This window comes from Perna viridis, chromosome 6, assembly GCF_037379345.1.
Source record: "Perna viridis isolate PV_CMFRI_1.1 ecotype Kerala chromosome 6, ASM3737934v1, whole genome shotgun sequence".
NCBI classification, from domain to species: domain Eukaryota; kingdom Metazoa; phylum Mollusca; class Bivalvia; order Mytilida; family Mytilidae; genus Perna; species Perna viridis.
In genome coordinates, this window is record NC_142450.1 from 17,075,634 (window position 1) to 17,092,947 (window position 17,314).

Here is a 17,314-nt window from a genome sequence, read left to right on the forward strand (position 1 = left end):
ATACAGACATGAATAATGTATGTACTAGTTTTGTATGTCTTACTATTTTTAATTAAATTCCACATTTTTTCATCTTTTTTATTCAGTTAATAGAGCATATTAGTATCTACTGAGCTCGAAAATTCAAATTTGAGCTAATAGTAAGATAATTAAGAAAGCTTGTGTGAAATTTCATTGCCAAAAAGTAAGGGACCAAAATACTACTTTTTATACCCAGAGTGAACTTAAAACTTTCAAGTACATATATCCAACACCTTTAGAAATCTCGTTTCAAGCTAAGTTTTGGGACTTCTTATGGCGATGCACGTGTACAGTACTTAATCTTTACCCAGTACTCGGTAATTGCAGTGACTACTTGTAGACTCCACATAGTATATTTCAAGCTTTGACAGCTCCAACCGTGTAAAAAATATTTGTTAATTTGTCGATGTACATGTATTTAAATAATATTAAAGTGGTTTTCTTTTATGCACAAATCACAGCTTTTCGTACACGTCATGCAACTTCCATGACTGACCAATATGAACAATATTTTCATGTTTACCCTTAAACTTGATACTAAAAAAAGTTAACCACAAACCAAATCTTTTTCCAGACATTTTTCTAAACATTTCTAAACTGTAAAAATATAATCTCTATCAGAAAAAAAAAACAAATTCAAGACAAAAAACAGAATCAAAACAAAATTTATTATATAACATGACATCTAAGAATGACTTGATCATCCACCAAAACAAAGAAAAACATACATGTAAGACGCAATAAAAAACACCAGCACATATATCTCTATATTATTTGCACCATTTATATCTATAATATTTTAAATCCACAATACAATGAGTTAATGATAACTTTAAAATTAGGCCATTTTATTTCAAGTAATATTCTTTCAAAATTAGTTCTGAACAGATTTTTTTTAGGTGAGATTCAGGCGTGTTACCTGGAAATACTTTTATCCTTGGGTTGGGGTGGGGGATGGAGGATATAATTAAGGCAACATTTTCCTGACTTTATAATTTTACCCAAGGTTTTGAAAATTCTTTCTACAGGACTAATCTGTTAGCCATATTATCTGCAGGCACAGATCCAAGGACTGGCGCACTGGGTGTACGCCCCCCTAAATCAGTAAGAAAAAATATTTTCACCACAAGTTTCAGTCAATATTTTTTAACTTGTTTTGCATGGCATTTACTTCAATCAATGCCCCCCCCTCCACCTAAACCCAAATCCTGGATCCACCCCTGATTTGATCAAGTAGAAAACAAATAATCAAAATTGTTTTTCATTTACAGAAGTTTGGCATTATACAGATTATTTAGTTTTTTTTTCTCTCATCACATTTTAAAAAAATTGCTAGTCAATATTTTTTCAATAAAAAATATGAGCTAACAAAGACCTAGTCTATTAGAAAGAAAAAGCTGATGTTAAATGATAAATTTCTAATTTTACACACAATGCAAATGTTTTCATTTCATATATATATAAATAGTGATAGGACAAGATCCTATATAAATGGTTTCTTTTTTCCTGTAATAGGATGAAAATTTGGAAAAAAAAAACTTTAACTTTGCAATCCTGTAATAAATAATTTATCATACCAGGTGGAACAACTGTAAATTTTTCAGGGAAGTTATTTCTGCACATTTATTTTCCCTAAGTCTACTATAAATATGGTGAAAATTAAATCACTGCATACATAATCACTAATACACTAAGTCAGGTTTAAAAAATCTCAATTTATACATATAAACAAAAACAAATAAAAAGCTTCTCCAAGCGCATGATATGACTGCAGTGGTCGAACCCTGAACAACTGGGTTAAGTGTCAACAACACAAGTTTTTGACACACTTACGCATACGGACTTACAATTTATTATTGATATATCAAATGGTTTGGACACTATATTGCACAAAATTTTAAATTAATTAAAAATTTTCAAAATCAAACCAAAAATTAAAAAAAAAAGATTTTTTCAGGTGTGGCACCTTTTACCCCTTATAACTAGAAAACTGTAAGTAATATTTGAAATCTGACTGAAATACACAGGCAGGGTTTTTTATAAGGAATTCAATGGAAAAACAAATTTTTTTTATGGTATTTGACCAAAAACAAAAATGTAAACTTTTTCAGGTGTGGCCCCTTTGATCCCCTACAATAAAAAAAAACATAAGAGATATCTAAAATCTGATTGAACAATGCAGGCAGGAAATTTATAAGAATCCAATAAAAAAAGAATTTTCAAAATTGGAACAAAAATTAAAAAAGAAAGTTGAATTTTTTGGGTTTGCCTTACTTTGACCCCCTATAAATTGAAAATAGTCCAAACACATAAAAACTGCCTTTTACATTAGTTTACCAGAATTAAATAAGGAACACAATACAATGTAATAAAAAAATAAGTAAAATAAAAAAGCATTCTACATGGGTTTTAGTAAAATGCCTATTTTTACCCATTTAGCCACCTTTTCTAAAACAGTAGGTGCCACAAAGTCCAAATTAGTTAGGAACCTTTCTTAAATGGTAAGTAAAATCATATCAAAATTTCAGAACAACTGGTCAACCACAACAAAGTTATTGTATGGAAACCAAGTGTCCCCCTGATGACGACTGCACCGTAACATTATATGACCGCAAATTTTTTGCTGTCATATAAAAAACTACAAGAATAATAAGAATGCCCCCTAATTTGATAAAAGTACAAATTTACACTCAGTAAACAACAAATTATTAAACTTCCGTGGTATAACAATAAATAAATTATATACATATTACACAAAATATAAAAAGACTTCATGTCTAAAACTGTCTTTTTAATCTTTATTGACCAAAATACACAGACGTGTTGGTCAGTGTTTGAAACCAATAAAAATGTTTTGAAAAGTACCAACTTTCATGATATTCATGCTCATTTGTTAATTATACGACAATTTACATGTTGAGGATATAGAGCAGTCAATGTGTGAAACCACTAAAATGTTTTGAAAAAGTACAAACTTTCATGCTTTTTAACTATATAATAATGTTAAGGACATAGATTGTCATAAGAAACCTACATGTCAAAAAATCAAAATTACCATAGTCAGATGAAAGCTAATGTTGAGATGAAAAGATTTGAAAGATACATGTATAGGAAACTTTCATTTATGGGAACAGAAAAAAATATTTAAAAGAAACATTGACAGAAATAATATTCTTTAAGCAAGAGAAAAAGAATACTGTCATAGAAAAGAAGTTGTGAAAACTTAAAAATGGTAGCAGAACTACATGTACAAAATGTATATATTAAATACAGCAAATGAAGCCATTGGATTAAAATGTATTGACAGAATGAAACGTCACTATTTTACATGAAGAAGCATATACTCCTGCATTTGAACAAACAGGCTTATTCTATTCACATATGTTAAGCTCACTGGCCATATTCTGTCAGCTTGAAGCAAACCAAGATCTATGATTAAAGGGATATAACTTCAAATTAATAGAAAATACAGGATGTTTTTTTTATCTAGTAAAGATAGGTAATATAAGTCACCAAATATTGTCAAATAAATTGCAAGCCTTCTCCTCTATGCCCACAGATCTTCTGTCCTCCCAAACTTGAATAACAAAGAGCTGAAATAGACAAGATAAATGCAGGTTTATTCTATCCTCTGGAAGTATGGTTAATCCATTAAATACTGGTAAGATCATTTCATATGTAATTCAAATACTAGTCAATTAAATGTGGAAAATTAATAGAAAATAAAAGCTATGGCAAAAACTATCTTACAACATTTGGACATACAGGTAGTAAGTTTCTGATTCACATCTAGAAGTTTAAGCAACAACATCAGAATTATTAGAAATTCCGTTTTCATTCAGATTATTTTTTGTAAAATAACTTGTATAGCTGATTGAAGATTGGTTTTTACTACTTGACGACAATCCGTATTTGTCAAAGTATTCTATAGAAATGATCCGTAAAATCCTCCACTTTCTGAAATTTTAACAAAGGAACTATGGAGATATTCACAATCCGTAGAGGGTAATTTGCAGTCAAAATCTGTAGAAAATACGGAAAATCTGTACAAGTAAACACTTCTGTGATTGAGGAGCATAGAATTTCATAGAAATTAAAAAAAAAAAACCAAACAAACAAACTGAATGGCAATCCGTTCATTTAAGTTTGATGTTATTGGCAGATATTTTCAGTTACTGGAACAAGACGTGATGTCAACATCTGCCATGGGTGATGCATCTTATTTCATGCTAGACTTCAAATCATAGTCATATTTTCTATTTCACATTTTAAAGAATTTATAAATATGACCATTATCATTTAAAATCTAATTTTGTATAAATGGAAATAAAAGATATATTTGCAAATATAATTGTTCACATATTGTAGTCTTTAATTATCCAATTACACTTGGCATAAATGGTTTAGGCAAAAAAAATGTTTGTTTCTCGCTACCTTAATTATCCCTACCTACCCTTTTTTTGTGCTTACCCTAAACAAACTTTTTATGGCCATTTTGGCTCAAGCACTGTTAAAGTTTAGATTATTAAGCCATTAACTCAATGTAAAATGATTTTGAAAAATAAAATAATTTATCTACCTATTTTTTTCTTGCTGGTGGCAGGAAACAGGACTATTATTTGTTGGACCTTTTACAGTATCCAGCATCTCTTATATAGTTGAGGACCAACTTAATTCAGTGTATGTGATAGATTTTTAACAAGAACTACATAAAAGACCTCTTAAAATGTTCTTTAATTGTGTTTCTATTACAAGCACATCTCTTTCGAAATGAGGTCCTTTTCAACAGTTTCAGAGAAAAAAAATCATCAACCTAGTACATGTACCTACCAATATCTAATGTTTTGAATAGGAAAACAGAAACCATTTTGTTTAAAGAAAAGCATTATATTTAAGTTACATGTTTTATAATACTGCCATGAATATAAAGAATTTATGTACCTGAAGAAGATGAGTGCATTCTGTAGGAAGATTGCAATGCCAGCATAGTCTGGTGCTTCTAAAAAAAAAAAGAAACACTGTAAAAATAATACTGTTTAATATCACATATGCTTAACTTCTTGTGAAAAAAAAAACAACACATATGCTTAACTTCTTGTGAAAAAAAAAACAAAAAAAAAACACATATGCTTAACTTCTTGTGAAAAAAACACATGCTTAACTTCTTGTGAAAAAACAAAAACAAAAACAAAAAAACACATATGCTTAACTTCTTGTGAAAATAAAAAAAAAAAAAAAAAAACACATGCTTAACTTCTTGTGAAAAAAAAAACACATGCTTAACTTCTTGTGAAAAAACAAAAACAAAAAAACACATATGCTTAACTTCTTGTGAAAAAAAAAACCACATATGCTTATCTTCTTGTGAAAAAAAAATCAAGAGAAGTTTTGTTTTCAAAGAGTTCAAAATTGAGAAGATTGCCAAAATATTAAAATCTTATTTATTTTTATTGACAAATAGTTGATATCTGGAAGATCAGCAGAATGTTTAAACTGTCAAAAATGTAGAAGGCTCTATAATCCAAGAGTAATAACAGAAATATTTACTAAATCCTTGAGTATGGTTTTGTTACTAAAATAGAACAATTTGATATCTAATTAAATTATATCAGTCTTTCAGAAGGAGTTACATGCACATACACACTTCGGTCAACACAAATTTAGATTTCTCTACTCTATACAGTGGTGTCACCATTTTCCTCCACAGTGACTTCACTATGACCCCACTAAGTTAAAAGCTGTGATAAAATTGCTTCATTTCTAATATTTTTTATTTATTATTTCTGTATATAACTCAAATGATTTTAAACGTAAAGAATCATGAAATATAGTTTGTCATGTAAACAAAAGAATTGCACTACAAGCATATTTTGAAATGGTGACTCCATTGTGTTAGGTGGAGACTTGACTCCACTCACAAAGTCTCCACTGTGAAGAGTGGAGAAATTAAAATATAGTGTTGACAGTAATGAACCTACCAGTGTGGTTCACAACATAGTAACCAAACAATATCCAGGAAGCAGCAATGAGAGCACAAAATCCAAGCAAAAATCCTATAAACAGCCAGATTCTAGCACCTGAAAATAATGAGAGAAAAACATCAGTAACATTATAAAATGTTGAAACTTGAATTCATTTATATCATCATTGTATAAGCTTAAGATTCACACATGCATGAACATTTAACTGGGGTTCCATGGGTTTCTAAAGTAAATAATACAAATTATGCACTGTATCAGAATGTGTTTTTTTTCACTTTGAATAAAATACCTCATAGAGTAGGCTCAGGGCCTAATCAAGGAGAAATAAGCAAAAACTTCTCCTTGTTTGTACTCACTTCTCCCTTTTGTCTTTGACAGGGAGAAGTTTTGGTAATAGATTATATAATAAAAAATGTCAATATTGTTATTTTTCAGATATAGTTTACCAAAACTTCTCCTTGTCATTGATGTCTAGTTTAAGCCCTGTAGGCTGCTTTATGACAATACATTGTGTAAAAAAAAAGAACAGCAGCTTGGCAATAATACTGATTTTATAAATCATTTTACAAAAAAGTTCTTGAAAACACTAGAAAATCCATATTCAGTTCTATAAGATTGGTTCTTAGATTTTTTTTGGTGTATACATGTACATGTACAATATTGTGCACTCCAATGTAAAGATTATTTAAACATATTTATTCTACTAAAATTATTACATGTACCTGAATCAAAGTTAATCAGAATAAAAGTAGCACATGTCCTAATTAGTAATAATACCATACAAGGGTTAAACATTGAACACACATTTTTATTATAGGAAAAATATTGCAATTTATAAAGCCAAGATTCATATACATATCATATTACCTGTTTGACCAAGGCATCCTGTGCTGTATGAATCACCTCTTATCTGACCATTTGAAACAGAGTTGATCCTAAATATACAAAGAAAAACATTAATTAGAGAACCCTCGAAATATTATGAAACATTAATTAAAAACACCTTTGATAATTTTTGTCGGCTCTGATTTGATATATTATTCTAATTATAAAGCTTATTACCTTCCAATATGGTAGATTTTGTTATGATACAAGGTTTTAATTGTCTCAATACATTATCCTAATTGTCATGGTCTGTTAATGTCTATGGGCCAAAATGTCTGGCATCCGTAAAGAATTATGTGTGGTCATGGTCTGAAATGTCTTTGAGTCAAATTTTCTGGCATGGGTAAACATGGTTTCTACAAACTGTAAAACATTTTAATTCATTTTGTTTCGGATTGTCTCATTTTGGTTCTCTATACTGATTCTTTTTGTTTTGTTTTATTATCGTTTCACATTTTTTAAGTACCGGAGAATTATGGGTAATACTGATTACGTCATTTTCGAAAAGATCTTGGCACTATTCTGCAGACTGTTATGGCCAATCCTGTCTTGAAAAAGGTATGATTCAATTTGTATTTAATCATCCAAACTAGTGTATATTTTCCAAGACGGGAACTGCCATGATGCTTATCTTAAGCTCCTGAAACTGAAGGTACAAACTGGATATTGATGCTTTTCTGGTCATAAGTATGCAGAACCCAGCAGATAATAAAACCATTTTATTTTCAATTTGGTATTCCCCATTTCTCAAAGGGAGTTTTTATGGTAGAAATGTCAATTGGTATTGTGCATTTTGATCCCCAGAAAAATAATTCGCATCTGGTCATTCGTGCAGGTGTACTGACATCATTTTACAACCGTTAATTTAAAGGTTAAAGAGTTATCAAGAGAACCAAGGTTATAGCGGTAATCAAAAGAATGCAATCCAGAGACAAAGACCAGACATGGAAAACAGACATACACAACAAAGAACATAAAGTAACTAAAATAATACATACAAGGTAACAAAAGCAAATGAACAACTCGGACTCCACTAAAAACTGGGAGCATGGACCAGGTGCACCGGTAGGGTAAGCATCCTCTGCTTTACTAGAAACACCCACCGTGTTGCTCATAAAAAATGCAACAGGAGTTACAAATTGTCATAGTTAGATACATGTAGTAAATATTGCATTTTTTTTTATCAAAGTCAAAACCAAGACCATAAAAATCAGCTTTCTGGGAGCTTTTCAGGAAACACCTGTCTCATATCATATTTCAATTTTTACATATATATATATGCATAACCTTCTTATTAAATTTCATCAAAATCCATTAACCAGGTTAGGGAAGTTTACCCCGATGTGTATACATACATGTAGACTGGATGAATCCTACAAATGTACCACTCTTAACTTTGGTTTGGTATTATAATTAACACTCATGCAGGGTTTTAACATAAAAAAATTGGCCTGGTAGCTCACAAATTAAATTTTGGTAGCCAAAATGTATAATTCTTTACAATCACAATCACATAAGAAATTTTAATAGCCCACGCCAGTTTTAGGGGCCATTAGTGAGTGGGACCCTGCTAATTTCAAACCCTAACTGCCATGTTGCGGCAGAATAACACAGGTGGAATGATAAATGCAAAAAGTCATTTCTTGATTCAGCATAAGTATACAACATTTTTACATTTTCTTACATAAAAAATGCCACAGTCCCCACTGCGCCACATGTATGGAAGGCATGGTTCAAGTCTTTCTCATCAGGGTAGTATGCTGCTGCATCTATAGCAATCCACCAACCAATAAAAAACTGAAACAAAAAAAGATATGTAAGAACTGAGAGGAATTATTCAAAATCAAAGAAGTGTTGTGAGCACTGGAGGTTTAGTTTTTGTCAACCATGCCTTTTTCATTTTGGCAGTGGCTGCTTGTCCACACATTCGAGGATGAGGATCCTCTTCAGTCTATTAATCCACATATCCAATTGGAGTCAATAACACACAAAATCATGACAGAAACATTTCATTTACATGTACGTTAGTACTATGGAAATATTTAGAAATTCGTTTATACAAATATATACAAAAGGATACAAATACAATAAAAGTTAACAAATAAATTGTTCAGAATTAAGACAAAATACATATACATAATACATAATACATATTTAACAAATTTGAAAGACTATTTTTAAGACAAATACAACAAGAGTAGGTATAGTATATATGTCAGAGACAATAACTCCACCAGGATGAAAATGTCAGCCCAAGGTTAGCACATTCAGTAAAATTGTTTTGGCACATGATTCAGTACGACACATCTTGAATTGAAATGCTGCTATTCCAGAGAGCAATCACAATCATATTCATTTACACTGGTCCTTCTTTGTAGAAACTATTATTTTAAGAACATCCCATGCTTTAGTGCTGAAGTACTTTTTAACATATGAGATAATTACATTTCCATCAAAGATTTTATTACAAATTTTTAAAACACATGATAAAGACAATGCATCAACTTTGGCACCAGTCATCATAACTTCGGTTACTTGTTCTTCATCTGACTAAAATAAAATCTGTCCTACATGTACAGGGGCTTGCTCCCTGAATCAAATTTGCAGCCCGACTAGTACATAACACAAATAGAAAACTGTCCAGTTTATTAAATGTGATCAACCATCTATAGTCGTACATTTGCGGAAAAGTTCAACAATTTTTTCCATGACAAATTGGGTGCTTACATCAAGAATTTGTATGTTACTGACACAAATTGGATATGTAGATTATTTAGCCTGAAGAGGCTCCCCATCCACCAATGCATGGATGAGGAGCCACTACCTTCCATTTTTTTTGTGCAAGTTTCTATCCACATCTTTCAACATTTTGAGCATATCCGAATACATTTACCTGGGATATGTTTAATCCCAGATTTACTAAAATTAAATGTATTTATGCCTACCAAACATCCTGAAACAATTGCTGCGACCAAATTTCTTCTTTCACCAAGCTCTATACATTCACATTGAGGGTTGCAGTTATCAAGAATGCCAGACATGGTCAATGTTGGTAAAAATTAGATCCCGAGTCTACTTATGACGGTGACTCACTTCTATCAACAGGTCGAAACAACCATACGTTAACTTAAATGGAAATTTAAAATGCAACTACCTGCACCTAATGACAGACGTAGGGCAATTAATTAAAATAAAACAATCAAGATAATCTTGTCTGCTCGAATTGTCAAAAAGCAGGAAATAATGTAAGGGCTATAACTTTGAAAATAATACTAAACAGACCTAGAATGTCTCGTCCCATTTTTCTGGAACGACGAGACATCTAATATTAACCCTGACACAGTTTAGTAAATAAAAATATAAGATAGTAGGAAAAAATACCACATTGTGTGAATATATTTTTTTTGCTTTTATTGTAACTTTTTTATTTGTTCATACTATAATTATACAGAGACTATATTATACTAATATACACGCCCTGACCTGCGACACAAAAAATAGGGGAAGTGTGTTGATCAATATGTCGTTAATTTAAAAGCAACCTAGGAAAAGACTTCTGTATCCCTTCTGTGAATATGTTAAATAAAATAAACGTGATTAGTAGGTACCTCATAAAAATGCCTAAAAGAAATGGGTACAGTATTTCAAATCTCATATTCCATGTTTTAAATTTGAAATATGTGGCCATACATAAATCCTATGACAAAATACAACATAAAAATACCGATTATGTTGTTATTTTATTTGTAGAAACCCATCTTGGTTAAAATATTCCATTCAATATATAGAGGGGTATAATTGTTTTTCAGTATGTGGACCCATGAAAGTATGATATACGCGAATGGATATAATAAATATGTGTCAAAGAGACAACCACCACGCCGGGATGAAAAACACCCATGAGTCTTCAATGATCGACGAGGAAACCCCTCACACCACAGGGCAGACTTCAGCTTGCCCAAAAACAGCATTATAAACAGGTACAGCGAAATAGTTTCCCAAGTATACCTAGCAACAAAACGAAACAATACATATACACAGTCAAAATTATTTCACATTATTTTCACCTGAATTGAGCAAATAAACTTCGTGACAGATTTCACGTGAAATTCACGTGAATTGTTTACATGAAAGTCGTGTTAAGTTAATGAAGTGAAGTTCTGATCAATATCACGTGAAGCTTGATTAAAATGAATTTCATGTGAGAAATTTGCCTGTGTATAGAGGACAGAAATTCCTGACTTGGGACAGGCGCAAAAATGCGGCGAGGTTAAAGTACTTTGGCGTGATCACAATCCTCCGCCTTTCTGAGGAAAAATATTAGACAATGAAACACACCTAAAATCAGTTCAAAAGGTTTGAGTCCCTGGTGAAGCTAAAATTGATTATACGTTGTAGTTACAATGTCACAAATGCACAAAGAACTATTAGCCGTTAACTGACATTCCAGCTGCAGACCAGTTTAAACATAGAAACTGGTTATGCCCTCTCCGCATATAACATAAATCCTAATTTATAATCAAAATAACTTTTCCTTAAAGTTTCAGACTTTATTCCATTTTTTTCAGATCGTTATTGCAAAATTGTCATTTGGTACATTAGCAACATTGAGCATATTCTATCAGTCCTATAAGGAGTCAATTGCAGATGAATTTCATGGTCAGAACCATCATGCCGTACGTCCCAGGATACATTGGGAAATCCAGCATGTAATTAAGTAGCAGTCTTTGTAAGAAACATGCAAATGCTGCAATATGTCAATATGTCAAAACACGTCAATTTAGTTTTATTTATTAATTTGTTTTATGGGTCTATATAATGAATGGTATTATAATTTATTCCAATCTGTTTGCTCTTATGAGATAATCCACATCGAAAATCCAATAGTTTCTATTGTATTTTAGTATCATTTACAGAGTTATCACCCTTAAGTTTGAATTCACCAGTACATATATAATTTTCATCTCCTTAGAACACGGGTTATATGAAAAGCCAGTCATGTTAATTTCTGTTTACTATAACATATTAAACAAAAATCAAAAATGAATCACATTTTGCATGATTCTTACCTGGAGTACTACTTAAAACAACAGACGGATAATTATTCTTAATAATTCAAGTTGTGATGTCGATAATGCAAGTTAAGTCTTATAGTACAGCTTCTACTGCAGAAACATCTTGTAGAAAATGTCCAGAAAATAAACTAAGACCATAGTAGAGTAAGTGGTATGATGCAGATTTTTCTTCAAAAAGGACTGAAATGTTCGCTTTAGGTTATCACTAACATGCAGCAAATATGCGACAAACAATTTTATTTGCAATAATGTTTACAGTTTGTTCACAGTCTGCGGCACATTTTCTATAAACATTGCGGGTTTTAGAGGTTTACACACAAATATCATTTATGTTTGCAGTAACATTGCAAGCACCTTTGTTAAAGATGTTCGCTGGTCATATTCAGACATTTTTGTCAGATTTTCGAACTCCTCAGGTTTTATCCATTTCATAGCATAAATGACTTTATCACTAAGTGATCTCCACTTTTCTTTTCATAATTTCATTTAACACACCTTTTAAATATTATATGGGAAGTTTTTTTTCTTCTATCAAATCCATATTTCTTCAGTGTTTCAACAGATAACACCAACTAAGACAAAACCTAGAACATCTAGAGAAATCCTTTTCCCGATAATATTTTAAATGCTTATATATACCTCAAAACGGACCCACCTATTTTTATTCTTATTTTGTTTCAGCACTAAAGATCTTAAAAGATTTCACGACCATTTGAAGTCCTTGTTATTCGTTTCTTTTTTATGTAAAACTCAATATTGTCACATTGAAACTGAAAAAAAAATACGCGCCTGAAATGAACAGATATGTTTGAAACATCTATATTTAAAACAACAGTACCCAACATATCAACTGTACATCGTTCGTCAGCGACAAATTAACATTTTGGTTCATGTTGAGATACTTTGTTTTTGGGCAGGGCTGGCATATCTTCACCTAACTTGTCTTGAAAATTTTCAAATATTTATTACCTGGGCTCGTTTGAAAACTAAGACACTATATAAGAATAATGTATAACACAAAACTTTGTTAAAACTACAGTATTAAAAAAAATTAACAAGTGATATAGAAGAAATTCCGAATTTCTGAAAATTCCAATTTTTAAGATTTAATAGTAATCATAACCCCAAAAAGAAGTTCTAAGCACCCGAATTTATCAGATATGTTGAGTACATCATTATCTTAATTATGAATGCCTAAAATATGAGATTAACAATGTCGCTATGCTGTGAAAGAGAATTATGTCTGATATACTGAGACCAGTTTTCTAGGGGTGGGGTAATGGTTTAACGTTTTTTGAAAATCCTTTCTTGAAAATCATTTTTTCGTGGTTTATGCATGTAGGAAATTAAATTATCTATTGAATGTCACCTAATTTGAGACGTGTTGGTGGAGCAATAACTAAAGGAGTCGAATTTATATGTCTTTTTACGGGAAAATCGAAAATTCCACGGTTTGCATTTTTGTTATTTAAATTCGGACATCGGAAAGCGCCACATGTCAACAAAAGATCACTAGAAGTATTAATTGTGATAATATCAAACAGGAAATACAAAATAAGCCATTTTTTACTATAGCATACATACTCTCGAGGTTTTGACATTGACAAATATGCCAATTCAAGCAATTCTTAGGTGCGGTAGGGGGATGTTTTCATTTTACTCCATAACCCTTTGTGTTAACGCAACATTCTTGATACCATTGTAAAGCTGAGACAGTGGGCTACACGATAATTTCTTTACATGTCAATTTACTTCGTATGGGAGAATGTTGAAATTCGAAGAATAAACAAATGGAATTTAGCCTCAACGAGGTATAAAAATTAGCCAAAAATACAAAACTACTTCAGTTATTTTGACGATTAAATGATTCGTAAAAGGAAGGTGTAAGTGTAGCTGAAAATGGTACCTGAAAATCATATTTTGGTTGATGAGTTGTGGGATGCACAGGAATAATTTCAGCCCACGTACTACAGGACTTATATCGAATATCTGTCGACATGCTGAAGCTGGTCGATTAATTTTTGCTCCAGATTTTTTTTCGACAGGTAATAATCTTACTCAGTGGACATTTGCATATATACCCCAATCTATAAATCTGCAGACCCAAGCAAATTACAGATCATTGCAATCAATGGTAAAGTTTTTAACTCAGTTTTAGATAGCAGCTTGGATAACGTTTTACTAAAAAAAATACCTAAAAGCTTTACTAGATTTGGTGAGAAATCAAGGACATCCGACTGTATTTGTGTTTAAAAAATCAATTCATAAACATATCAACAGGAAAGAAAAGAAATTATTTGCATATTTTAAAGATCTTAAGACTTCTTTATAGTTGTCCACGAAGGAACAAGTACAAATTGTTGTCATAACATTATATCTCATTTATTATTACAGACGTTAATTTATTATGTTTTAGCAGCGATATTCCTCCATATCATCAATACTCAATATTCAGATACTGGAAAATAAATAAAAATATTGTAGGATGATAAAGAAATGCATGAAAGGACTCATCAGTTGGGTTTAATATCTTTATATTGAGACTCTGAAAGTTTTGTGTTATCAATTTCATAGAATCAAAAGACTAAATTCGACTTCAAGTAAATACGAAAATGAAATTTAATTATTTTGCAGGTACTATTAATTCGTGTACTTACATGTAACATCGATCAGGACAAACATTGAAATTCCGTGTAAAATGTACTTCGATTAAAAAAGTTTTATTAGGCCTCGTGAGTTTGTCCCCTTATATGGTATAGACTTTGATCATAAGTGATACATGTAGGAAAAAATCAACCAAGAATAAAGAATAATTGTGAGAAAGATTTTCTCGTTCAAAAGTAATGGCTTTGTACAAGTAGTTAGATCCATGCAAGAATGATAATGTGCATATTAAGTTGGGGTGTTCAAAATAGCACAGACTGGGGTTTTCATAAAGGGTTTAATAAAAACAAAACAAAAACAAAATCAAACAAGTTGATTTTATGAAGTATGGAACGAGCCCTTATCCATAGGCATGCAGGGCCAAATTAGACGTGTGTTTCTACCTGTCTATTTTTCCACTCAAAAACAATGTACCCTTAAGATGTTTTTTTTTTCATTTTTCAACAAACACTATATTGAAGTCAGAAGGATTTTCAAATAGACTCGAAACAAAACATCAACACTTTAGAATTAAATTGTAAAAGGAAACACACTGTGTACTACTGCATTATTTTGTCTTAATTGAAACAGTTTCAAATTTAAGTCTTTTTAAACATCCTTACACCAAATTTCAAAGCAACACATTGGTAAAGGAATTTAAATCTGAATGATAAATTATTTCTATCAATTTTACTTACAAAAATCTAAAAAAAAATTGAAGGACCTCCTTTCCCGCCTTCTCTATATATTCCAATTACAATGTAATATTAATGTGTAAAAATAAAACAAAATAAATCAGGTAAATTTTACTGAAGTAATATCATACAAAAAAGGAAGTAAACAAACACCGGTGACCACTGCATGATAGCTTTACCATTATACATGTACGTCTGCGTGTTATTTATTTCCGATTCTGTTTAAAAATGGAGTGAATAATACACTACGAGATATCAAAATCTATTATATTCTATAAGCTAAGGGACAGAATTGACCCCTCTTTGCAAAATATGATTAAATGTTCAACTCAGCCTTTTCAAATACTAAAAACAAATCTGCTCCACACCTCTTAAATGCATGAAATTGGAAACATTTTTTTTTAAAGAAAGTTGACTGTCAAAATTATACTTGAGTATCAAAATAATGCATGTATGTATAATTTCATTATTATATGACATATCAAAATATGATTTCAAATTTTATTTTGGGTTCAAATGTGTTGAGATTTGGAGAAAATCTAGCCAATGTTATGTGTTTACAATATTTATAATTCATTTTATTTACATAATAAAGTTTGAATTGGCATTTCACATCAGTCACGAAAATTTTTTAAAAATCCCAATTTGCATTGATTATTATGCTATTTAAGAAATAAATCATGCAAACTCCATTTTATCATTATTTTACCACGGTCTGGTCATTTATATAGCTTTGTATTACCCCGAGCGATAGCGAGGAGTTGAATAACGACATAAATGGCAACTCCGTGGTAAAACAATGATATCACGAGCAAAATTCACCGTATTTCAATGACAAACCAATACCGATTGAATATTTCATATTCTTACCACTTTACCTATTGCATCCAAAATTTTCAATTATAAAAGGCTATTGCAGGACCGCGAGATTGAGGACTTCAAGGCTAAACCACATGTAAAAACTCTCCATTCAAATATGGTCTTGCCGGTCACGCACGTCATTACGCGAGATTTAAACATTATCGAAAACGAATCTCCCCGTAAGATTCTTTCTAAAGACCCCAAGTACCGTGAACCACGCTCTATACATTGGAATTATAAGTTTAAAACGTTCTTATGGATGCCGTAGGGGACTACACAAGAGAATGGATAAAACGAACAAGAAGACATTGCTTCTCTGTCAGAGTGGGTAAAGACTGTGAGCTTAAATATTTAAACGTGTGCAAGTATTAAGTAGGTCAATGAGTGTTAATGCTACATCGGTTTCCAAAGACCCCAATGTAGCAAAAACACAGTCTACTATACACGACACATATGTTTTTTTTGACAAAACCCAAAACAGCATTATTTTGTCTGCAAAACGTATTACATCCAATATTTATAATCAGAGGTAGACTTAGATGATAATAGCAGTAATAAGATCTACATGTATACTGCCAACATACTCTCCAAGAAGAGAAAGTGGAAAGTGGTATTAATTCAATCTGGACCCTAAAAGTTAAAAATAGAATCTCCTGGAAACCCTCATTTCATGATTATTATCAGAATATAATTTAAATCATAGCATTTAAACCAAGATTTTTCAACTCTTTTTACTTCTATTCCGCATACTCAGTTAAAATCCCGACTCATATACAGTTATGACGAATTGCGTTCTATCGTCGCTTTAAATATATTTCAAACATGCAATTGCAATTTAAATAAATGCTATTTATTCGAAAAATTCCAACACTTTTCTATAATTTTGCAAATATGTGTATTTATATACCTTACAGATCCTTCAATGCAGAGTATGTCAAGAATAAAAGTACTTTAATTTAACATTAGTTGTTTTCGTGGGTAAATGTTCACCACGCCACCCCAACTTCGTCAGACTTATTTTATTTTACTTTCATAGCGCAGAAAAATCCTATATTACCTACAGATATGATAATAATTAGATTCAATATAAAATGTAATATTACCTGTATTTCATACTCGATCGATCATTGCTGAACAGCCTTGGAATTTACAA

At 31.1% G+C, this 17,314-nt stretch overlaps 1 protein-coding gene across 1 annotated transcript; it reads right to left on the minus strand.

The window, feature by feature from the left end:
• Positions 1-668: 668 nt before the first annotated feature.
• LOC148613894 (transmembrane protein 50B-like) lies at positions 669-10,154 on the minus strand. Its single transcript, XM_088587550.1, has 6 exons — positions 9,833-10,154; positions 8,572-8,684; positions 6,870-6,937; positions 6,000-6,098; positions 4,963-5,020; positions 669-3,614 (listed from the first exon to the last, which is right to left on the minus strand). Exons 1-6 carry the CDS (start codon positions 9,926-9,928, stop codon positions 3,569-3,571), a joined length of 480 nt encoding a protein of 159 aa, XP_088443676.1. The 5' UTR covers positions 9,929-10,154; the 3' UTR covers positions 669-3,568.
• Positions 10,155-17,314: the final 7,160 nt, after the last annotated feature.